This window comes from Piliocolobus tephrosceles, chromosome 12 (genome assembly GCF_002776525.5).
Source record: "Piliocolobus tephrosceles isolate RC106 chromosome 12, ASM277652v3, whole genome shotgun sequence".
Taxonomy (NCBI): Eukaryota; Metazoa; Chordata; class Mammalia; order Primates; family Cercopithecidae; genus Piliocolobus; species Piliocolobus tephrosceles.
In genome coordinates this window covers 915,649-941,994 of record NC_045445.1, presented here as the reverse complement: position 1 = coordinate 941,994, position 26,346 = coordinate 915,649, and the positions used below count along the sequence as shown (strand labels likewise).

The 26,346-nt window shown below is 42.5% G+C and overlaps 1 protein-coding gene across 3 annotated transcripts in view; it reads right to left on the bottom strand.

Annotated features, from left to right (window-relative positions):
• GAB3 (GRB2 associated binding protein 3) overlaps positions 1 to 25,697 on the bottom strand; it is a 66,300-nt gene extending 40,603 nt beyond the window's left edge. Inside the window, exon 1 of one of the 3 annotated variants that reach the window (XM_023193612.2) lies at positions 25,390 to 25,697. In XM_023193612.2, the coding sequence (XP_023049380.1) occupies positions 25,390 to 25,461 (72 nt within the window). In that variant the 5' untranslated portion in view covers positions 25,462 to 25,697. Of the gene's footprint in view, positions 1 to 4,644; positions 4,696 to 25,389 lie in introns of those variants that run through there. The other 2 variants (XM_023193611.2, XM_023193613.1) reach the window with 2 other exon arrangements.
• Between the last annotated feature and the right edge of the window lie 649 nt (positions 25,698 to 26,346).

Here is a 26,346-nt window from a genome sequence, read left to right as displayed (position 1 = left end):
ATATGTGGGTTTTGCTTGTTATAAAGGCTGGAGATGGGGTGGGGGGTGAGGCATGGCAGGATTGGCCTCAAGCTATCAGTGCCTCTGTTTTGAAACACTGTAAAAACTAAAAGGAACTTTCGTTAATGGAATAGGAATCTTGGAAAGAGCCAAGCCTGGAGGTCAGATGAACAGGTAAAGCTCAGTCCATGCTCAGAAAAGAAAAGAGAATGATATTCCACAGAAGCCAGTGCCAAGATACGACTGGTCTCTTTTGTGCCACTGAGAACTACTGAGGATGACCTAGGGCTCCTTGGCTCCCCACTCACCATTGACCTAGAATGTTTGATGTAGACAGTACCATCTTGGCTCAGTACAAAGAAAGGGTGCAGATCTCTGGCCTGGGGAAAGAGGTATTTACAATTGACCAAAGCCCTAAGAAGTCCTCTGGATCTGTAAACTTCCCTGCCCTCTCATGGAGCCAGGGGGAAGGAAATGTTTGAGTTCCTTGTCTTCTTACATTTAGGTGCCCTTTGTTCATCAAAGGGCCAGACAGGCCAGCCTGCAATGATAGCGTATGCTTACTTTCTGCGGTAGGGAACTATGGCATGAGCCCCAGTTGGGAATTGAGCACAGAGAAGGATGACGGGCTGACCACAGGGCTCTCTTCCATTGGAGACACTCAGTGTTGCATAGGAGAGATTTATAGCTCTGTGGTTTTCTCTCCCGTGCGGTAGCATGTGTGACAGCAGGAAGTGTGGGGTTCTGCCAGGAGGTACAGCGACCCCTGGGACAGGAAGTCTTTTGTATCTCTAGCTTCATTTATGTGTGATACTTTTTAAGCCCACCAGCTTTGACCAAGAGGCCAGGAAAAAAGGAAAAGACACTATTTGGAGTATTCTCAGCTCCCTCCCTGCTCAGAGAACATGAATCTGAGATGTCAGAGAATCCAAAGAAGCACTGACCTCCAATTATGCCTTAGAATAAAAAGCCCTTCCAGGACTGTGGCAAGGGGCAGCAAGCAGAAGGAAGGCAGTCACTCTGCGTCAGGTTGGGGCAGGTGAACCCTGGTTTGCTCTTGCCTTTACAGACAGTATACGGCTTTGAGAAGAGGTCTGGCCATGGGTCAAACAAGGAGACAAACTCAGGAGACAAACAACGTGGTGTGATTAAGTCCACGTTTTTAAGACAGGAAAAATAACAGCATGTTTGTATGCTCATGGGGGTCACCCAAGAGGGAGAGAAAAATTGATTCAATGAATTCCTGTTGCAAAAACATGGCATTGGATGGGAGTAGAGCCACTAAACATAAGAGAAGTAGCTTGAGTCTTGCTGTGGGGTTTGAAAGTGGGAAACTTGGGCTACTGGCATCAACTGAGGCAAACAGGAACATAAAGCCCAGGTCAGGGAAGGGGCTCAGGGGATAAGAGAATGGCATGTGTGCCTGCTGAGGAGGGAGCATGGGGTGCTCCAAACTTTCCAAAAGCCACTTTGGTGGGGGAAATGTAAAGAGGAACTTTGTTGCACTTCCCAAAAACGATTCTAAAAGAGGAAGTCAAACTGAGCACAGAAACAAGTTTCACATTAACTGCTCTTAGTGTTATGGAGACAATAGATTTCTTATCTTTTAATAACAATATTGGAAGAGAAGTAACACCAAGAGTTTATTTATTGAGTGCCTACTCTGCACTATGCATCCTGCTAGACAATGAAGATAGAAAAGGGGATTAGAGCTGGTCTCTAAAAGGACCTCACTCTCTAGCTGGGATAGGGAGAAGGGTAGAATTATGATATGGGTAGATTTCAACTCAGGATAGTGAGCGGTCTAGCAGAAGAGTGAACCAGGAGTGGTGGGAGTGCAATGGAAAGAGTGACATGAAGAAGTTTGGGCTTTATTCATTCATTCAACAATTACCTATTGATAGCCTACTAATATGCTGGACACTGTGCAGACACTGGGGAAGATGAAGTAAGCGAGTCACAGGCCCTGCCACTCACAGTCTCATGGGCAACAAGGGAGTGAGCAGATGGATAAACAGACAATTGCAATCAGTGAGATAAGTGCTACGATAAGAGAAAACCAAGATGCTATGGGAACAAACAAAAGAGACATCTCTGTCAGATCAGTTGTCTGGGGAGGCTTCCGGGAAGAAGTGGTGACTAAGCTGAGGCTAAAGTGGGGCAGGAGGAAGCAGCATGCACAAAGGCATTAAGGTGGAAAGGCTGAAAACTTTGCATAAGTAGTTCAGCAGGGCTGGAAGGCAGGCATGAAGGTGGAAAGGAAAAAGAACAGTCACACAGTAACTTAAATAGGATGTAGCATAGTCTTGATGCTAAATCATGCAAAATTGCCAGTGTGTGATCCCTTAGGTTTTTAAATCTCTACATAAGAGTTGTGATTATGCAAAAACAGAAATGGGTGTTCTTGGAGCTCTTTGCTAAGTAGGTAAAACCAGAGGCCACATATAGTTCTGTTCCACCAGGCTTACAGGCTTCTGGAAAATGGAAGACATGTGACAAAGCCCCTGAAAGCAGTCAGTCTGCCAGCACCAAAGTGAAGCTTTTTACAATGAAACAAAGCCACAAGGAATGGCGAGGGCCATCTCAAAAGGACTTAGGGGCTAACCTGAAGAGGTTACCACTGGCCATACGTGAAAGAATTTTTGCTTTCATAAATACGGTCATATGCTGCATGACATTATAGTAACAATGAACCACATATACAATGGTGGTCCTGTAAGATTTTTTTTCAATCCTCCGAGACATCTGAATCCCATAAAATTTAATACCATATTTTTATTGTACCTTTTCTATGTTTAGATACACAAATACCTACCATTGTGTTACAATTGCCTATGGTATTCAATGCAGTACCAGGCTGTACAGGTTTGTAGCCCAGAAGCAATAGGCTATACCATATAGCCTAGGTGTGTAGTAAGCTACGTTTGTGTAAGTATACCCTGTGATATTTGCAAAGTGACTAAATCGCCTAATGACACATTTCTCAGAACATATCCCCATCATTGAATGATGCATGATTGTATAATAACTATAGTGGCTTGCAATCCACCAAATACACTTAAATCCATGAGTTTATTGTGATATTAGAAAAAGAATTTGTCATCTTCAGAGGATGTAAGGGAACTACTTCATTTCCTTGAAAACTAGTTAAGTAAAGGGAAGAATCAAGCATTATCCAACCTTTGCTATGTGAGCTGTCCCACTTGAGTAGATGAAGGGAATGTTTCTTTATGAATGTATTCTGATTAGTAATGGAAAAAAAAATGACAGAATTAGAATATCCCCACTTTGCTATCCCCAATGAATTAATAGGTATAGCTATTAAGCATCAACAGCTGCTAACTTGGGAAGAGAAACAATCAGACATTTTGTGCCTTTGATAGCCTGATATGAGGGTGCAATCAGCAAAGAAAAGCACAGGAAAGGAAGCAATCAATAAAATGAAAAGGCAACCTATATACTAGGAAAAATATTTGCAAACTACATTAAAGGGTTAATATTCAAAATGTATAAAGAACTCTTACAACTCAATTGCAGAAAAAGAATTTAAAAATGGGTGAAGGATCTGAACAACATTTCTCCAAAGAAGACAGAAAAATGTCTAGCAGGTATCTTAGTCCATTTTCTTTTGCCATAACAGAATATCTGAGATTGGATAATTTATAACAATATTAGTTTATGTTGCTCATGGTTCTGGAGACTGGGAAGTCCAAAGGCATAGCACCAGCATCTGCTCAGCATCTGATGAGGATCTGCTTGTTGTGTCACCCCATAGCAGAAGGCAGAAGGGCAAGCAAGTGCATGCAAGAGCAAGAGAGAGCTGAACTCACTTTCAGAAAAAACCCACTTTCTCTATAACAAACCCACTCCCTTGACACTGACATAAACCCATTCATGAGGGCTGACTTCATGGCCTAATTACCTCTTAAAGGTCTCACCTCCCAACACTGTTGCATTAGGGATTAAGTTTCCAACACACAAACTTTGGAGGACACATTCAAGTATAGCAACAGGTATATGAAAAGGTGCTCAACATCACTAATTACCAAGGAAATACAAAGGAAAACCACAATGACATATCATCTCATATTCATCAGAATGGCTATTATCAAAAAGACAAGCAATAACAAGTGTTGGTGAGGGTGTGAAGAAAAGGAAACCCTAGTATACTGTTGGTGGGAATGTAGATTCATACAACCCTTATGGAAAACACTATGGAGGTTCCTAAGGAAGTTGAAATTAGAACCTACCACATGACCCAGCAGACCCTGACCCAGCAGACCATCTTCTGAGTATAGAACCAAAGGAAGTGAAATCACCATCTCATAAAGATATCTGCACTCCCATGATCAGCACAGCATTAATTTACAATGGCCAAGATATGGAAACATCCTAGGTGTCTGTTGACAGATAAGTGGATAAAGATATTGTGGTATGTGCATCGCATCACACTATGAAATATCATTCATCCTTAAAAAGGAAGGAGATCCTGCCATTTGCAAAAATATAGATGGATCTACAGGACATTATGGTAAGTGGAGCAGGACAGACACAGCAAGACAAATACTGAATGATCTACCTTGTATGTGGGGGGAAAAGGTCAAATGTACTGTGGTATATTTATAAATAAAAAAAACTGGTTACCAGAGATAGGATGGGAGGAAATGCTCTTCTTTCCATCTTGGGGGCTTTGCCTTACTTGTTCCTGCGTGGCTGTCATGCGGATCTCTGCTTCCTGTCATTGAGACCTGAACTTCATTGTCATCTCAGAGAGACCCTCTTTGATCATCCATATTGAAGTGGCCAGCCTCACTGGCCAGTCACAGTCATTCTCTGCCTCCACCAGTAGAATGTGAGCTCCTGGACAGTAGAGGCCTTGTCTGTCTTGATCACTGTTTTATCCTCTGGGCCTAGTAGTGCCTGGCACAGGATAGTCGCTCAGTAAATACTTGTTGAATGAATGAATTGTACACGTGATTTCATGATATCACAGACCTAGGTTTAAAACACTACTCTTGAGGAACAAGAGTAGTATTGTGGTTTATAGCAAACCTAATTACCAGAATTTACTCATCACATATTTATGTGCTGGGAGCTGGAGATGTAACAGTGAACCAGATAGACATGGTCTCCAAGCTGGAACTTAGGCTGTCAGGCAAGGTGTCATATCAGAGTTTTAACTAAAAATCAACAAATGCACTATCCAGATATTGCAGCATGTTGTTCAGGATTAAACTGAACAACGAACAAGGCTTGGAAGTTTGGACACGTTCCTTCTGCACTCAATTCTACTTGCACAGTAAAATAAACCTGGCTGGGTTACAGCAAGTTTCACTTCTTTGGCTCCAGAATTCACTCCAATAAAATTGAAGTGGCCCGCCTGGATTGTATCCATTGTCAAAAGACACAGAAATGAACTGAGAAACATCCTGAAAGTCTCTGAGGCTGTAAAGAGACACCTCTGATTTAAACTACTTTTCTGGTGAGAGTGATTATTGTCCCTTTGTTTCAGCAGAATTGGCCCTCTGCCCCCTCTGCAGTGGTGAAATCCCAAAGCTATGAAGTCATTTCCTTCACATGTGCACAGGAGGGGTCAGCAACCTGCCTTCAGAGCCAGGCTTTCCAACTCAGGCTGAGGGAGGAGAAGCTATATCTATCTGCATTTGCAGCTCTGTGTTTTGATCCTTCAATACTGCTGTCATTTCAGCAATGGCACTTTTTGACTGAACCTGCCAAAAGGAATTGTGTGGGCCTCTTCCCCTCCTGACCCATGAACGTGCTTCATACTGTCCTGGCCAAGAGTGTCTACAGCGCCAGGATTTTGGTGCTCAGATTCTGATTGTTCTGATTGCTTACAGGTGTTGGTCTCCTTCTGCACTGCTTTTTCAGTGGCCTTACTGACCAGGTAGAGGAGATGCCTCAGATTAAAAGACAACAAGGAGGAAATAAAAATGTTGCTAAGAACCTACCTGAACCAACTGTGAAAGGCTTTCAAGTTGAATGTAAATTGGTGAGATGTTGGAAATGGAACTAGCTTGGGGAGCAGTTGGAGTTACAGATAGAACACAGAAATCCTGGAAACCAAGCCCCACCCAGTGAACAGCAACTGGCTCCAACTTTCCCTGGAATTTTAGCCTGTGCTGACCTAAACTGTATGCTCTGTGAAGGCAAGGACGTTGCCCATCTTGGTCCCTAAAGTACCTCCAACATCTTTAACAGTCTTGGCATACAATACATACTCAATGTGTTGTTGTGGACAGAATGACTGACTAAAGTATGGCTATAAAGGGGCAACACAAGGGATCTTTGTGATGGAACAGTTCAGTATTGGTTTCAGTGGTGGGTACATGACTCTACACAGGTGATGAAATCACACACAGCTACACATGTGCACACATGCACGTGCAAGGGGTGACACCTACAGCTGCTCTTAGAGGGTATCAATGTCATTTGCTGGTTGTGAGACCGCACTAGAATTATGCTAGATGGCGACACTGAGGGAACCGCGGGAAAAGATGCACTGGTCTTCCGGACATTTCGTTACAACTTCCTGTGAATCCAGTGATTTCAAAATAGTAAGTTTACAAAAAGACACTCAATCCAAAGGAAAACTTAAAAGTGCAGAAAAAGAAACCTAGAAAAGACAAATAGAAAGCACAATAAGACGCTTGACGTCAATCCAAAGGCACCTATAATTACTTAAAATGTAAATGGACTCAATGCTCTTGTGAAAAGACATTTATCCAATGCCTACTGTGAACCAAGCCCTGTGATATGTGCAAGGGAAACAGCGATGAATACGACCCAGGCCCTGCTTTTATGACGCTTGGTGCAATGAACCAAGAACTGGGCCAAATGCTGTTAATGAGTGCCACCTGAATGAGTCTGTAACTGCCAGAGGTTTGTAGCGATGGAAGATGAAGCTAGAGATGTGGCCATAGCAGACAAGTTGCAAGGAGAATTAATAGGACTGGGTCACCAAATGCATGTGGGCCACCAGGGAGAGGAAAGGATTCAGACTGAATCACAGGGTTCTGGTTTGCAGTTAGCAGATAATACTATTGCATAACATGCTATCAAGGCCTCATGGAACAAGGGCAAATGAGCTTTCACTGATGACATTTCTTTCTCCTACAAGTTTTTATCAACTTACATTCCTAATCTTGTGCAGTGGTCAAGGCAGCTGCTACCCTAATTTTCCAGAAAAAGATACTGGTCCTCAGAGGCAGTGGCTTGCTCACTGAGTAACAGTGAATCTGAACCCATGGCTCCCCCATTCGGTGTTCAACAACATTGTTTCAAATTCTTTGAAATTAAAGAAGAGAGAAAACAGAGAGCCACAGTAAGGAGAGGGTATGTGGCCATTCAAGTTGGTTGATGATCCTTCAAGATAGCTTAGAACTTTACCAGGCAAGTTTTCAAGCTGGTTGCTCCTGCCACACTCTGCAGTTTGCTCTGGGGGTATCTGGAGGAAAACAGTCATGTGCTAGAGCACTTTGAGCACTGTTCTATCACATGGAACTGTCAAAGTTATTTCCTCTGATTTAGCCCTGTATTGCAAAGTTGGATATTTCTGTCCCTTCATGTGCAAACATTCTTTGGAGTCCAGAAGACACAGAGGAAAAGAAGGAAAGAGGAATAAGACTTGCTCTTGTCTGATTTACTGACTTTTCATTTCCTTTGACACCCTTCCTCACCCCTGCTCCTCTGACTGTGGACAACTTTCCCCTACGGTGTTTTTCTCGTTCTTGTGTTGCTATTGACATATACTTAGTAGATTCTAGTTACTGTTTAGAAAACCTAACAACTCAATTACTGACTGCCACTTGCAAGGCCCCTAGGAATCTTGGATGTGGTCCCAGAACATGAAATGAAATAAAGCATTTGGTAACAACTTAGAGATTTTTGGTAACTTCCCAAGACCTGCTCCTCTAAGCTGATCTCTCGTTCTCTGCCCAGTAGCTACACCTTGAACGCACTCACGAGGCTTGGGAGTGTTTATATGTTGCAAAAGGTAAGCATCATTCAAGAAACAGAAATCTGGTTAATTTTCTATATTCTGCTGAGCTTTACTCAAGAGGGCCCTTTCCCTCTGCCTTCTACTTCCTTGCCAAGGGGGACCACAAAGGTTGGGAATTTCCAGGAGCAGGTTACACACTTCTCCTCTCTGTCCTGGCTCAATGCCACCAGCCCTGGCATTGCTGGTGACCTTTCAGCCTGATGGCCTGTAACCTTCTGCTCCCTGCCAGATAGAGTTGGGACTTGTCCAAGGCATGGAATAACTTCCTGTGATTGTCCTGAAGATGGCCTGGCCCACAGGATCTGCTTCCATAGCTTGTCAACAGAAGCAGAAAAGTCCTGTATCTCTACAGTATGGTGGGCCTTGGAAGGAAGAATCCCGAGGAGAAATGTTCAGCAAAGATAAGCATGCCAACAGGGCTGTGTTCAAGTACAGCCACACTACATGACATGGACTTGACCTTCCTCATGTATTGTCAACCAAAGTGCCACTGAATATCCTGGCTAGTTGCTCATTATTTCTTGTGTGGCAGGATCTTCGAGGTCATTAAGACCAGCTAATCAAATTTGCAGGTGTTTACAAACCTGGGAGGGTCACCAATATGTTAGGTCAGGATCACGATGCAAAATTATGGGTTGAAACAATGGGCCAAAACCAACTGAGGAATAAAGTTATTTTAAACTCTGGTAAGTTCTGTGATACATTAAGTATCTGAGATGCAGTGGAGGTAATCAAATCTGGATGGAGGATCAAGGAAGCTGCAATATGGAGGAAGTGACGGTGCAGCTGAGCTTACCAGTTGTATGAGACCAATGTGGTTGAGGGGAGGCTCTTCTAAGCAGAGGTACTTGCAAAACATTAAGAATAACTCCAAAGTGTTAGGTACAATTAGTGGTGATGGTTACACAACATCATGAAGGTACAGTAGTTAATGCCACTGAACTGTCCCCTTACACATGGTTAAAATGGTCAATATTATGTTATGTATCTTTTCCCACAAGAAAAGTAATGAAAAATGTTACCCTCACATCCATGGGTGTCCCCTAGGGACATTCCCCATTGCCCAAGCTGAGTGCAAGATGTGGTGGCTCCTGGGATTGTCTCTAAAGGAGTCCATTAACGATGAGAACATATCAGTACCAGAGTCACAGACAAACATGAAGTAACACAGATCCCTCAAAATATGCAATAGCAATATTAATAGCTAACATGTATATCCCAGGAATTATTCTAAATGCTTTAAATTAAATTAAATAATTTGACACTCAGACCCCATGTAAGTAAATACTCTTTTTAGGGCATTCTATACGTATGCAGAAACTAAGGCACAGAGAGGTCGAGCAATTTGCCTAAGGGCAAGAGCGAATATGTAGCAGAGGTGGCCATGAAATCAGATCATCTGCTTCAGTCTGGTTCCTAATCACAGACTATGTGTGATGTCGAGAAGTTGTCATCCACTGACTACAGCTATGTAGGTCAAAGAGCTTAGCACATCAGAAGAGTGAGCAGTGGGTGAGGAGTCAAAGAGGAATCTCATTCCACGTGAAGAAAAGCATGAGCTGAATGACTGGGATTGTGGAAGAGTGTGTATTCAGGTTAAAAAGTCTAGGAGAGGAGAAAAATACAACATCATATTGTAAAAACGAGCTCATAGTCTAGCAAGAGGTCCTCCTATTCTTTTTTCCTAAAATACATGAATTTTGAAAGCATTCAGAAAACCTTGTATCTTGTGTTATTGGGCATAATATAATCTGATGTTTAATACTGAAGAAAGTCTTTCTCAAATGTCCCAACAGTGCCTGGTGCCTAACAGGGACTCGGTAAATCTTGTTGAATTAATTAATGAATCTCTGTCTCATCCCACATATAATAAAAATAAATTCTTCCTGGATTAAACGTTTACATTGAAATAAAGAAACTGACAGTACTGAAAAAATAGAGGTAGACACTTACATAATACTGGCAGCTGGGAAGGCTTTCTAACCATATATGAATTCCTAAAAAGTAGAAATGCTTGAAACACCTAAGTGCTATGTGTGAGTCTAAGGGTGGGAGGGAAGAAAAGAGATGACAGGGGAAGGAGTGAGCCATTCTAGAATGGGTCCCAGCACCCCAGGGTCGGTGGGAAATCCAGCAGTCAGCTACAGCCCCCAAATGAATTTTTTCGGAGTGGTTCATCACTTCTAAGTACTCCTCTGGCTGGAGGAAGTTGCCAAAACCACCTCCGAGCCCCTGGCCAGCATATAACCTTGAGTCAATAGAAGCTGCTCCATCAGAGACCACAGGGCACCAGTGTTTACTTAAACTCCTGTCTCAGCATGGGAGAAGTTAAGACCCCAGAGAGCATCTGCATGCTGACTTATCCCCAGGTACCTGGAGAGGAAAAGAACATTCTCAATTTCAACTTGGTTTAATTACTTGCTTGGCTCAAAGCACATCAACTAGACGGAAGAACCCTTTATTGTTTACAGTTCCAGACAAACTCTTGGCCTCTTCACTGTTGAACCAAATGCCCTTTCTTTCCTCCCAAGAACACATGTGCAAGTTAGGGTTCCCAAAATGTTTGCTGAATGAATCAGTGAGCACTGGTCCATAACATGTCAATATGCACACTCGGATACAACACCAACCAGTCTCATTTTCAATTCAATGTATGTTATTTTTTATGTGTCATGTCCCTTTGTGAACTGCTGTGAACTGTCTGTGAACTGCTGTTCAGGTATGTTGCCCATTTTCCAATTGTGATGCTGATCTTTTCCTAATAATTGATCAGGATTACTCATAAAGGTGAAGAATATGAACTCTTTGCTTGCCTTGTACGATGTGAAAAACTTTCACATTTTGTCATTTGTCTTATAAGTTGGTATTATTTTTGAAGTACCTAAAACAGTGTTCAGCATATAGGAGACACTCACTAGATTATTTGTTGGAGAATTGACTGAATAAATAAATGAGCAAAGAGATAAGTTTTATTTTCATATAGCAAAAATCCTTGTCTCTTCCTTTATAGTTTTTCCTCTGCTATCATGTTTAGGAAGGTTTTCCCAACCCCAAGATCAGATTGAGATTCAATAACATTGTCCCTGCTAGAAATTATATTATTTCGTTTTCTTTACATTTAAATACAACACATCTGGAATTCGTCTCTCATATCTACGCTAAGTGAGATTGATTATAATTTTCTTTTTTGTACCGTAATCTCCTTATGTAATTTGGTATCAGGGTCATACTAATGTCATACAATGAACCAAAGGCGTTTGCATCTTTTTCTGTGTCAGTTTCAAGAGTATGAGAGTTATATGTCCTTTAAAGCTCAAGAGATCTCAAATCTAAGACTTTCTGAGTTAGTTATCTGTCCTGGAGGTAATTATCTGACAATATTTTTCATGTCTTATATTTACTTACAATGTTGATTAGTCTAACATTTCAGGGGCTAACACTTTGAAGAGTGTACCTTTTTTTTTTGGCAAGGCGATGTTAGAATTCTTATTTGGTGTGAAAATTTGGGTGGGGTTAAATTAATGTTTAAACCTCAGTTTAACTTCTAATTACACTGTTCTCGTGGCTAAAGACCCTAAACCACTGATTTTTTGTTAGCACTAAAAGCCACAATGTAAGACTGGCTTCTTGTGAAATAGGAACCAAATACTGCCAGAACTGGAAGCCTCTAACAGGAAGTCATGACTTAGTGGTGAAATAACTAAAGAAAAGGAGGGGACAGAAAAGCAGCCATACCCCTTTGGGGGCCTAGCTGTCATTTTGCTGCTGTTGCCTTTTAGTAAGTAATAGCCAAAGCTTTAGCTTGGTCTAGAGCATGGTGACATTCTTATGTGCAAAGAAGGCAAAATAGGCTGAATTACTTGGATAGAAAGTCTCCAGTGAAAGGCTACAAATATGAGTAAGTCAAACAAATAATCACTGTGCGGAATGCTAATATTGTAACAGAGGGAAGTCCAGGGCCTAAGAGGGAGGATGGGAAGGTTTTCGCCCACACACTTCGCAGGTCAGTGGGACGTTCTTACAAGGCTCTACTTGGCAGGAAGACACTGTGTTTTCAGGCACTGGGCACAACCCACAAGGGAAGGAACCCCGACTTTGATGTAGCACACTGCAGGCCCTGGGGAGACAGCGCTGAGCAAGGCGCTCAGGGAGGGAGACAGACAAGTAAACAGAGGGGCTGCTTTGCAAGGGAAGGAAACTGACTTTGATCGCTGTTTCCACTCTAAGGCTTGCCCTGAAGTGGGGGCCATCCTCCTATTGACTGAAGTGGGGGATCCTCCTATTACGCGATCTGGAAGCCTTCTCCACTCCAAGATTATCAAAATATTTTCCTATGTTTTCTTTTAATCTTTTATGTTGAATTACACATAAATGTGTATCTAATAAACAAAGCATGAAAAGAGCTTCTATGAGGCATTAAGATAAATATGAATAACCTAATAGAAAAACATGGGCAAAATATATGAATCAGTATTTCACAGAAAAAGAAACAGAAATGGCCCCAAACTATATATCCATATCTAATTTTAAATGAGACATCTTTGCATATAAGACTGGCAAAAATGTTCAAACATGTGCAATGTATCTTAATGTCATTTTTCATAATGACTAAAAATCAGAAAGAAACTAAACATCTATCAAAAGATAAAATAAATTATGATACGAATAAGCAAAGCACACACATAAGCCCCTCCACCCCAGTCTATGCTTATATTTTGGCAATCTTGGCACTCTTGTGTGCTGTGATTATTTGAGTTCCATTCCGTTCATCCCATTTACAAGTCGGAGTGAAACGAACAGTAAAGTCTATAATTCCAAAAGCAAATTTTCAAAACAATTAAATACAGACTGTTCACAAGACATCTTTCCAGAATGGAGCCCATGGGGGTAGTTGGGGGCTCCCTGAACCTGTTCCTTCCGCACGCTTCCAAATCTCAGTACATGGCAACTCTATCCTTCCAGGTGCTCAGGCCAAGACACTGGAATTCTTGACTCCTTTCTTTCTCTTGCACAGAATAACCAATCCGTCAGAAAATCTTGCCGGTTCTATCTTCAGAATATACCCCTCTCCACGCACCTCACCTGTATCACTCCACTAGCTCCCAACCTGGTCTCCCTGCTTCTGCCCTGGCCCCTACAGCTTGCAGGCAGCTGCCAGAGTGATCCTGTCACAATTCACATCAAATCATGTCAGTTCTGTTCTCAGAACCCTCTGGTGTCTTCCTCCCTTACTCAGACGAAAAGCCAAAGGCTAAAGTAAGGCCTCTACTTGCATCACCACTCTGACCTCATCTGCTCCATCCCTTACTCCCTGGGCTGCAGCCAAGCTCACTGCTCTTGGAACATTCCAGGTGTGTTCCTGCTTCAGAGGCTGTACACTGTCCATTCCCTCCCCTGATTAAGGAGTGGGGTATGCCATTCCCAGACACTTTGAGCTCTCTAACATGCAAGCAAAATGGTCTCTGGTAGGCCAAGAGCAATCTCTCAAACAGAAGCTGCCACTGTTGGAAGTGAAAGCCCCCCAAAGTCGGGGGAGAGGAGCACATCCTCCAATATCTTTCTGTGGTACTAGTACTAGCAGTACTAGTAATACCATATGAATTGGTCACCTTTATTGGCTACTTATGAAGTGCATTACATATAACTCACTACATCCTCACAACAACCCCATGACGCAGGATATTGGTCAAACTTGACAAGAGCAGTTTTGATGGAGTGGTGGAGTAAACACGTGATCAGGAGTGAATGAGAAATAGAATCTCACCATTTGTAATCCTTAATGAATTAATCAATTTAAGCATTAAGCATCAGTGGCTGCTACAATCACAAAAAGGGAAACAACCAGATATGATTTTCCTCCTAATGGAAGTACAATAATACCATCTAGGAAGGGTTCATTATATTATTCTCTCAGAAAATAACAACATATTTGAGTGCTGACTGTTATCATCTAGAGCCAAGTGGATCCACATACTGCCATCTTCCAATTTAAAAAGAGTAAAATGCTAGAGTTGAAGTTTTCTTTCTGCTTTTCTGTGGTGTGTACGTATTTTGGTGCTAAGAGTGGTTATTCTCCTGAAAGATCTTAAAGTCTTATATCAGATTCATGATAAAGGTTTAAGGTATTCATCAAATGCAGGGGCGGGGAGGATAAGCCAGGGTTGGACCTGAGTGACCTCTCTGCCATTTAGAGAGCTTGTCCCAAAGCATTTAGCCTGTGGAGGAACCAGTCCAGGGGTTTTTCCTATTAAGACTTCTAACCAGTACACTCTATCCTCAATCTCACAAATACCTATTGGCAGAACTCATCTAAAACACACACTTCAGGCCCTAAAGATGTAGTCAGCCCTTTGCAAAATTGTTGACTTTGAGTCCATCTCACCACTTGGTTGTATTTCTTTCTTTATTAGGCCTGGGTCTGGTAGCCTGGGTCACTGGTTTTCTAGCTGACACTGCAAATGAATAAATACTTTCCTCCCATTTGCTTCTTTCACTTTTAACTACCATCTCATCTCCTTTCTCTTCCACTGCCATACTTCTTGCTGTCCTTGCTACCCATTTCTTCCTAAACCATTAACACTGGGAATCCGCTTCACTAGAAAGACTCGGAAGCTCCACTTAGACTTCAGGCCCAAGTAGCTTTCTCCAATTCAGCTTTTTTAGTGATAAAACAGCTGTTTTGCATCCATTTTCCTTATCTTGTGCCCCTTGTCCATTCCTTCTCTGTGCCCTATCAGTCAGAGCCCTGGGAGGAAAGACGGGTGACTGGCATTACCACTGCAAGGTATTTAGGGTTATCCATCGCTTCTAATGGTCTCTCCTCTTATCTCTTCTCAGTTCTGCTGACACTTTTCCTCTTACTCTCTAACTGCGGTATCTCCCAAAATTCTGCCCTAGGTCCTTTTCCTTCTTACTCATCACACCCTCCTTGGATAGTCTCATCCACCCCCATAACTTTAACTACTTCCTATACCCCAGTAACCACCAAAACTCCATCTGGAGCCCAGGTCCCTCCCCTTGGCTCTAGACAAATTTACCCACGGATACTTCAAACTTGGTATGTGCCAGCCTGAATGTACCAGTCTCACTGACTTGCCCCCAAACTGGGTTTTTTCTCCCATGCTCTTGCTCACAGTGTCTGTATGACACAGTCAGTGTCCAAAAAGATGTGGTGTAAAAAATCAATTACAGGCCAGGCGCAGTGTAATCCCAGCACTTTGGGAGGCCAAGGCAGGAGGATCACCTGAGGTCAGGAGTTTGAGCCTGGGCAACACGGTGAAGCCCCGTCTCTACCAAAAATACAAAAATTAGCTGGGCCTGGTGGCAGCTGCCTGTAATCCCAGCTTCTCAGGAGGCTGAGGCAGGAGAATTGCTTGAACCTGGGAGGAGGAGGTTGCAGTGAGCTGAGATTGCACCACTGCACTCCAGCCTGGGCAACAGAGTGAGATCCTGTTTCAAAAAAAATAAAAAAGAATCAATTACAAAAATGAATAAATTAAAGATGAAATTCAACAGTAATAATGTAGGTCCTGTTCCTGGGCTTAAGCAAAACACCAATAGCACAAGAACAGACTGGAGAAAAGATAGCTTAGCTGAAACACAGAGGAAAACTAAGTCCGTTTGACAGGAAGCTCAGTGTGAGTCAACGGTGTGGCGTGGCTGCCAGAACAAAGCTAATGGAATCTCCAGCTGCCTTCTCAGAAGCACGATGTCCAGATGAGCAATGATGGTCCTGGAGGAGTTTATTTAGTTCTGGTACCAGTTCAGAGGAAATATACAGGACAGTGAGGGAACTCAGAACTCTGTTCTATCCTAAGGAATGACTGAGTAAACCAGCAACATTTAGGTTGGATATTTGCAGGGCTCTCAAATTGAAAAAGAATTAGAAGTGTTCTGTATATTCTAAAAAGAGGTAACACCAGGACCAATTTCTTGCAGTCAGAACTATCACACGATTATTTGGGTAGCATATTATGTAACCGGTTTCCTGTCATTGGAAGTGTCCAGATAACAAATGACTGGCAAAAATGTGGCCAGCATTGGAGTTGCTGTAATTCATCTTGGGCTAATCACCCTTCTCCACATCCCTACTCCTGCCAAGTTCAAAATCTTTAATTATGCCCTCTCTCACATAGCTTATAATTAAGCAATCAACATTTCCCATTGATTATTTCTCTAAAATATTACCATATTTTCCCTTCTGCTGCATTCACATTAATACCCTGGACTAAGTCGCCTTGCATAGGAAAGATTTTTTTAAAAAGGACATCTTCGAATACCATCCCAATCAACCTGACTTTCAGAATCTAAGTGGCAATCTGGAGTAACATTGTCAGTTGTTTTGGCCACCCAGCATCTGCACCTTTTTCTATATTTGGGAAATTCCCAACCTTTTAAGTTACTGGGACAGAAGAGACCAACTCCAGTTACAGAAGCAAGAAATGACGGATCCTTTCTTTTCCGATCTCCCTTACTATGAAGGTACAAATTCTGATTGTCTTTCCTGACAGTTTAACCTCAAGATTGTTTCTGCAGATCCCACAACAGTACTTTTTATCTGCCTAATTAAATCATCATCTAGTTACCTGAAATGACATGCTCACTGAAGATAAGGTTTTAGGGGAGTGGGGAGTGGGAGCCCAGTGTCAAAAATTAAAGTTTTTATTAAAGATATATGATTTTAAAAAACAAACCTTCTCAGTACCATGCCCTGAAAATTATTAACAGAAGCTGTTTTTACATATTTATACCATACTTAAAGTGTACTCATGTCATCCATGTGTATTGCAGCACTATTCACAATAGCCAAGCTACAGAATCAACCTAAGTGTCCATTAATGGATGAATGGAAAAAGAAAATGTGGTACCTACACACAATGGAATACAATTCAGCCATAAAAAAAGAATGAAATCCTGTCATTCACAGCAACACAGATGGAACTGGAGGTTATTATATTAAGTGAAATGAGCCAGGCACAAAAAGACAAATTTCACAGGGTCTCAATCATATGTGGGGACTAGAAAACTTGATGCCATGGACACAGAGAATAGAACAATAGATACCACAGACTGGGAAGGGTGGGGGGTGAATGAAGAGAGGTTAGTTAATGGGTACAAATGTACAGTTACATAGAAGGAAGAAGTTTTAATGTTTACTAGCAGAGTAGGGTGACTATACTTAGCACATATAAATGGTAAATACTTAAGGTGATGAATACCCCAAACAGCATGACTTGATCATTATACATTCTATGCATGTAGCAAACGTATGTACACCATAAATATACAAAATATGGCCGGGCTCAGTGACTCACGCCTGTAATCCCAGCACTTTGGGAGGCTGAGGCAGACGGATCGCCTGAGGTCAGGAGTTTGAAACCAGCCTGACCAACATGGAGAAACCCTGTCTCTACTAAAAATACAAAATTAGCCGAGCATGGTGGCACATGCCTTTAATCCCAGCTACTTGGGAGACTGAGGCAGGAGAATCGCTTGAACCCAGGAGGCAGAGGTTGCGGTGAGCCGAGATTGTGCCATTGCACTCCAACCTGGGCAACAAGAGTGAAACTCCATCTTTAAATATATATATACACACACACACACACATATATATATAGTATCAATAAAAGAAAAAAAGATGAAGTGAACTCTGGCCACTGACATGGAGACAATTCTAGGATAAATTTTTTAATGGACGGAGTAATGTACAGAACATTGTGTATCTTTTATGTTAGAAAAGGAGGAATAAGAAGTTGTATATGTATTTCCTTGTGTTCATATGAAGAAATACTGAAAAGATTAAAGAAAAAAATTTTAAAAATGGTTATTTGAGGGGTAAGGGTAAAAATAGGGTGGAGGAAGGCAGAGGTGGAAGGAGTTTTCATTAAACATTTAAAATATATTCTTTAATTTTTGAAACATGACTGCATTACCTATTCGATAGCAATTTTTAAAACTAAGGCAAAAGTAGGAGAATAGACAGGAAGATCAACAGAACTGCCCCAAAACAGACCCAAAGAAAGATTTAAGATTTAGGTTACATTTAAGATAATTTTCTAGAAACAGAAATATAAATAGCTTTTATACTTGAAGAGATGTTTAACCTCACTCAGAAAGAAATTTAATTAAAACAAGATGTCATTTATCATCTATTGATTTTTCAAAGATAAAAACATTTAATAGTACACTATATTTGAGTGGGTGCAGGAGGACAAGCACTTTCATACTCTGTTGCTGAGAGTAAAAATTGGCATTATACATTTACATGCACTTCGACTCAGCAATTCAACTTCTAACAGTTTTTTTTACAAGCATAATTGCACATAACCACAAAGACCAATGTACGAAGATATTCACCGCAGTATTGTTTACAGCAGCATGAGACTGGAAACAAGAGAAGTTCTATCACAGTATCTCCACATAGTGAAATATTATGAAACTGATATGGACCAATCTCCAAAATACATTAATAAGAAAGGAGGTTACAAAATAGTGAGTATAGTGTACTACCATTTGTGCAAAAAATGGGGAAGTATATGTGCTTGTATATGCATGGAATATATCTGGAAGGAAAATCAAGAAACTTGTCTCAGAGAAGAAATATAAGGGGTCTCCACTTCTAGGAATGAAAAAGATGCAAAGAACATCCTTCCCACTATGACGAGAAAAGCTGGACAAAACACAAAATCTTCATTTTATTAAGCCTGTCAAAGAGTGGAGGTCACAAGGCACCCAAGTGATCTGACTTCCAAAGAGGGATGACAATCCCTTCCCACAGTATATAGGGCTCATGGAGGAGATCCCTCCCTTAGTGGTGATCCTAAGTACAGAGACTTCCAGTTGCTGAGGTAGCCCACGACCCAGAAAACAAGCTACCTGTATAGCTAACCCAGGTCCCTGGCATTCCTCTTCACCATAACAGGAAACAGTCTCCTATAATTAAAGTGGATATCTATAAACAGGATTCTCATTTAAGCTGAAGGAATTCACTGTTCAATCTGGAACAGAATTTCCCCCTCTTGGCACCACTTGGACCCATTTGGGCCAAATTCATGGTGGTGGAGGACTGTCCTGTGCATTGTAGAATATTTAGCAGCATCCCTGGCCTCTGCCTACTAGAGAATGCATCCACAGAGATATGGTTTGGCTGTGTCTCCACACAAACTTCATCTTGAATTGTAGCTCCCATAATTCCCACGTGTTGTGGGAGGGACCCAGTGGGAGATAACTGAATCATGGGGGTGGGCCTTTCCCATGCTATTCTCATGATAGCAAATAAGTCTCACAAGATCTGATGGTTTTATAAAGGGGAGTTTCCCTGCACAAATTCTTTCTCTTGTCTGCTGCCATGTGAGACGTGCCTTTCACCTTCCGCCATGATTGTGAAGCCTCCCCTGCCACGTGGAACTTTGAGTCCATTAAACCTCTTTCTTTTATAAATTGCCCAGTCTCTGGTATGTCTGTATTAGCAGTGTAAAAACAGACTAATATATGTGGTGTATTAGTCCATTCTCACACTGCCATGAACACATACCCAAGACTGGGTAATTTATAAAGGAAAAAGGTTGGGCCGGGCGTGGTGGCTCACGCCTGTAATCCCAGCACTTTGGGAGGCCAAGGTGGGTTGGATCACTTGAGGTCAGGAGTTCAAGACCAGCCTGGCCAATATGGTGAAACCTGTCTCTACTAAAAATACAAAAATTAACCAGGCATGGTGGCATGTGCCTGTAATCCCACCTACTCGGGAGGCTGAGGCAGGAGAATTGAACCCAGGAGGCAGAGGTTGCAGTGAGCTAAGATTGTGTCACTGCACTCCAGCCTGGGTAACAATGCAAGACTCAATCTCAGAAAAACAAGGAAGATTGTAGCATTAAATGCTTATATTAGAAAATAAGAAAGGTCTCAAATCAGTAATTTAAGTTTCCTCCCTAAGGAACTAGATAAAGAAGTGATTAAATTAAACCCAATGCAATCAAAAGGAGGAAAATAATAAAGATAGGATAAATTAACGAAATAGAGAAAAGCCCTGAAAGACACTAATGACACTCATTCAAGAAGATATGGATAACCCAAATAGCCCTGTATCAATTAAAGAAATACAATTTGGCCGGGCGCAGTGGCTCATGCCTGTAATCCTAGCACTTTGGGAGGCCAAGGTGGGTGGATCACCTGAGGTCAGGAGTTCGAGACCAGCCTGGCCAACATGGCGAAACCCTGTCTCTACCAAAAATAAAAAAATTAGCTAGGCATGGTGGCGGGCACCTGTAATCCCAGCTACCCGGCAGGCTGAAGCTGGAGAATCTCTTGAACCCAGGAGGTGGAGGTTGCAGCAAGCCAAGATGGTTCCACTGCACTCCAGCCTGGGTGACAAGAGTGAAACCCCATCTCAAAAAAAAAAAAAAAATACAAGAAAGAAAATTTCTAGTTGATAGCCTTCCCAAAAAGAAAAGTATAGGCCCAGATGTTTTCAATGGTGAGTTCTATCAAACATTTAAGGAAGAAGGAATACCAAATTCTACACAACATCTTTCAGAAAATACAAGAAGAGGGAGAACTTCTGATTTCATTTTATGATGCCAGCATTATGCTAATATCAAAACCAAAGATAGTATAAAAAAGGAAAACTGCAGACCAATATCCCCCATGGACAGAGACACAAATATCTTCAACAAAGCAAATCCAGAAATATATGAAAAGAATAATATGTTACAACCAACTGAAGTTTATTCCAGAAGTTTAAGGTTGGTTCAACATTCAAAATCAAGCAGCATAATTCACCATAGTAACAGACTAAAAAATAAAAAACATATCATCATTTTTATAGATGCAGGAAACGCAACAAAATCCAACTCATGAGAAGAAGCCTCAGGAAACTAGCAATATGAGGGAACTTCCTCAATTTGGTAAAAGGTGCCTACAAAAAGCCTACAGCTAACATACTTAAAAGGTGAAAAATGGAATGCTTTCCCTCTAAAATCAAGAAAAAGTCAAGGATGTCTGCTCTCGTCATTTCTATGCAACATTTATAGTATTGCAGGTTGCAACTACAGACAACGCTATTAGAACTAATAAGTGAGTTTAGCAAGGCTATGGGATATGAGGTCAGTGAAATCAATTGACAAACCAATTCTAAAATTGTTATAGGAAAACAAGGGACCTAAAATAGCCAAAACAACTCTGAGAAAGAAAAAGTCTGAGGGCTAAAATAACCTGATTTCAAGAATTACTGTAAAGCTACAGTCATTAGTCATTAAACAGCATGTTGTTGGCATAGAACACATAGATCAATGGAACAGACTAGAGAATCCAGAAATAGATCTACATGGATATGGTAAATTTATTTTTTTTTTTAAGACAGTTTTGCTCTTGCCGCCCGGGCTGGAGTGCAATGGTGTCATCTCAGCTCACTGCAACCTCCACCTCCGGGGTTCAAGCGATTCTCCTGCCTCAGCCTCCCAAGTAGCTGGGATTACAGGCACCCACCACAAATTTGTAAAAATACAAATTTGTAAAAATACAATTTTTTTTGTATTTTTAGTAGATGCAGCGTTTCACCATGTTGGCCAGGCTGGTCTCGAATTCCTGACCTTAGGTGATCCTCCAGCCTTAGATTCCCAAAGTGCTGGGATTACAGGAGTGAGCCACTGTGCCCTCCAGGTAAATTGATTTTTGATGATGTTTCAAAGTAAATAAATGGAATAAAGGAAGTCTACTCAATAAATAGCACTGGAACAAATGAAATTGGTACGCAAGAAAAGAAACCATGATATAAACCTCACAGCTTTTATAAAATCTACTCAAAATGGATCATAGATCTAAATATAAAATGTAAATATATAAAACTTTCAGAGACCAGGTGCATTGGCTCACACCTGTAATCCCAGCACTTTAGAAGGCCAAGGTGGAAGGATCGCTTGAGGCCAAGAGTTGGAGACCAGCCTGTGGGCAACATGGAGAAATCCTGTCCTCTCTACAAAAAATACAACAATTAGCAGTGCACCGTGGGGAGCAGCTATAGTGCCAGCTGCTCAGGAGACTGAAGTGGGAGGATCACTTGAGTCCGAGAAGTCAAGGCTGCAGTGAGCCATGACCATGCCACTGCACTCCAGCCTGGGTGACAAAGTGAGACCCTGTCTCGAAAAGGAAGCAAAACAAAACAAAACTTATAGAAAAAACAGAAGAAAATCTTCAGGATCTTAGGCTAAATGAAGAGTTGTTAGATTTGACATTAAATCCATGATTCATAAAAGAAAAGTTGTATTGGGGATTTCATTAAAATTTTTAAATTTTAGTTCTTCAAAAGAGAATGAAAAGACAAAAACTATGAGCTGCTAGAAAATATTTGCAAATTAAATATGCAACAAAGAACCTATATCCAGAGAACCTATATCCAGGGACAAAAACAGTGCCTGGCTCTTGTCATTGTTTTGAAAACTAAATGAGTTAATACAAGTTCTTAGTGTAGTGCCCGGCACATATAAACATTCAATAAAAGTGAACTATTATAGCTTTATTATCACAGTTATTATAGGATTCTTTAAAATTGATAAAATAGATGCAAGCCAAATGTTCACCAGTAGAGAAACTGTTATATTATATGTATTACAAGGAATATTTGACAATGCTTTAAAGAAGTAAATCTATATGTACTAACCTGGAAAGATGTCCAGAATTTTTGTGAACAAAGCAAATTGCAGGACAGATAGTATCATATGATCCCAGTTGTGCAAAAAGAAAATTATATATTTTCTGAAAACTTTTGTAGAATGGTGCTCACTAAACGGCTAACAGCTGTTATCCCCGGGCTGGGGAGTGGAATAAGGAGGAGAGCAAAGGGAAAGTAGGGGGTAGGGGAAATATAAAGGGGGCCTTCATGTTTCGTTCTATTTATTAAAATAAGAATATATTTCTTGTGAAACAAAAAATACAAATGAAAATAATTATCTTTTAAAAGACCAATGATAAAAAATAACTTTCTGATTGTCTTCACCGATGGATTCAAGTGGATGAAGTACAAGCCTACTTTGGACTGAAAGGTTTGCCTAAAAACTGCCTGAGCTTCCATTTGTAATAGCAAACATTGATGGAGTGCTGCTTGCTGGCCTGACAGCACGAAGAACTGAGTTATTGTCCTGGTTGTGCCAATAACTAGTTTTGCTATGTTATTATTATAAATGTTAAACTATAAACTGGAATCAAGTCTTTTTTTTCTGTCTTCCCAGCCTGTAACACAGGGCCTAGTTCAGAGTTAGCGCTCCGTTAACGGGAGGGAGTGACAGGAATTGAATTTAAGCAGCTGCAACAGCCCTGTCCAGGCCCCGTCGAAGTGACACATGATCACCATCTAGTGGTAAAAAGAATTCCTGCAAAATTTAGCTATGAAAGGAAAAAGAATTCTTTCTGTGGTGTGTTCCAGGGACAGATGCCAGTCAGCAAAAAAAGCATTGACTATCTATGATCCTTCTTAGAGAGAGTCCCCAACCATCAAGGTTTATGTCTTGGAGTGTTGGTAAGATGACACCTAGGTACTCTTGTGTCTTAAGTCTGGTCCCTGCCCCATCATCACACGCCCCACATATCTCTAAGCTGCACGGTGTCCAGTCCTGCCACATCCCCTATAGGAATGAACCACATGTGATAATAGGCACACACACCCAAGCCTTTCCAAAGTTGATGAAATACTAATAAACTTCCCTAAGCCAGTCTGCTTAAGATACAAAAAAAGACTGGGGAATAAAATACTCTATAATCTTTGCCCTCCAGGTCCACCATCTTTCTGTATCATCTACTAAAACTGTCATTCCAAAGGACAACAAGGAAACCCATCCTGAGACAACATTTCAAGCACTGCTGTGTGACAAAAGCCTCACCTGCTCATGCAGGTGATGGGAGCAGGTTTTCTTCTCTTGCCTCCTTTGAGTAGCTTCACAGTTAAGGAAGCAGCTGGATAATGCAGAGGCCAAGAGATATTGGACCCTGTGCTTGGGGACACCTGGACTCAAAAGCAAATGATGTAGGGACACACTGGCACTTAGAGAAATCTCAGTATTTATACACCCCTGATATTCACATGCTAAATAGAACAAACTTCCTCTAAAATTCTGTTCTGCAGAACAAACAAATAACAAAAATATTTTCAAAGACCCTTAAGAGAGAAACAAACACTGTCTAGCCCGGGGTGAATGGGGAAAGAAGATTTGAGCAACTCTATGTTCAGGAAAATCTCCTGCCACACATTCTGGAAGTATTCATACATTATTAAAGTCTTTTTATAATCCCACCTCTTGAACTTCCACACAATATGTGCCTCATTTATGTGGGAACAAAAACAGTTGTGAAATTTGGCCAAAAGAGGACAGCAGTTTGAGAGCACTGTATAGACAAGAGCACGAGGCTGAACCACATTTGGGGTGGGCTGCTTTGGATGAGCGCAGGCATGGGCGAGTTTGTTCCTACCACCGTGCAGTGAAGTTGCAGAGAAATTATGAATTAAGAACAAGATGATTCCATGCAGCTACCCCCAGCCTAAAAAAAGCAAGAAGCCCTAATATCTATTTATATGCAACTCCCTGGGGACTGAAGTGGTTCTTCCTAATGGCTGAAAAACACTGAGTAGCAATCAGGTCTTTAAGCAGAATGTTTTTAAAACCTCATCGTGAGGACGCTGATGGAGATAATGAACGTTTGAGGTGTCGATAGCACATCTTAAAACAGTAATGGAGTATGTCGGAAGATATGCTCTTCCAAGTATTCCTAATTTCATACTAGTGAAAGTCAATTGTCCTGCTGGCACTATAAAAGCGCGGTGTCAGCATTAAGAAGAAGTTGAAATGGGTTACACGATGAGAAACGAGTTACACTGTGTGGGGTTCCAGACAGCAGTGTCCGATGACAGCTACAAGAGCAGCACTCCGCACTCCTTACGGTCCTGGGGGAATGCAGGCAACTCCCTGCCGGCTGTCAGTCTCCCTATCCCCTGCCGCGTCCCCCTCGCAGGGCAATGGGTCTCAGAGCCACTCCCCGCCAACGAAAGGGGCACGCTTTCGAGATGTCACCCTGGCCGCTCCTGCACGGAGACTGGTGCCTGAGGTTTCAGCCCCAACCCGCCTCCCTCCGCTAGAGTCAGCGGCGGTCTGGAGTCCCTGAGACCCGCGGGCAGGCGCCACCTGGTCTCCGGCCCGCTGCCTAGCACAGCGGCGACGCTGGCTCGACGTGCGATTTCGCTTTCCGTCCATCGGCCTCGCCCGCAGTCCCGGGCGCTGGGAGCGGCTGCGCCTGGCGCGCCCAGAGCCCCGCGGCTCCCCGCGGCCGCCCCGCGGGCGGGTGCCCCGGGAAGCGAAGGCCGGGCGGGTGGCGGCGCCCCTACTCACGTAGCGCTGTAGCTTCCTCTCGGGGGGCGACTTAACGAGCCAGCCGGTGCACACTGCGTCGCCCGCACTCATCGTGGCCGCCGCCGCCGCTTCCTCCAGCTGGGCCAGCAGCCCGCGGCAGAAGGAAGTTGAGCCAAGGATGCCGGCGGGGCGGGCCCAGCGGCCGCCCGCCCAGCGCCGCCCTGAGCGGCCGCTGCGACCCCCGCCTCCGGCCGCTGCGGCCCCCGGGGAGGGAACCGACGCCGCCCGCCCCCCAAGACGGCGGGAAAAGCAGGCAGCGAAGCCTGGGAAGCCCCTTCGAGCAAGTGCAGCGCCGCCAGCGGCTGTGCCCAGGGGAGCCTATGCAGCAGGGCGCCTGCCACTCTCACCCAGGGTCAAGAAAAAGCGCTCGAAAGGAGCCCTGCGACCTAATGGGAGCACAGCCTGGAACCTGTTGCCCTCATGCCCCATCCCCAATCAGCCACGCCAAACGGGATGGTCCCTGGGCCTCAGGGACCCTGGAGCCAAAACCGACGTACCACCCACAACTGCCATGTGCATAGTTCAGGGAGAAACAAAAGCACGACTCCTCTTTGACTTCCCTATTCCACTTGATTGTTTTCTATGTCCCTCCCCCAAAGATCCTTGTATTGAGTGATAAGCTTTGCCGGCTAAACGGTCTAAATGTCTTAATGAACCCAAATGACCCAAACTCAAAAGGTAGTGCTGTTTGCAGTCTCTTTGACTCTAAGGTTTTAAAAGATGGATCTAAAGTTGATTGTGACAACTAGTGTGCTGACCACGCTAAATAAAAATAACAATCATGAGCACCTAACACTTTGACCTTCCTTACTGCCAAGCGAACACCATGCCAGCGATTGTGCTAAAGCACTTTACAGGCGTTATCTCATTGAATCCACACAAACACCCTGTCAAAGGGCTCTTATTATTATCTCAATTTTGCAGGTTACTAAAATG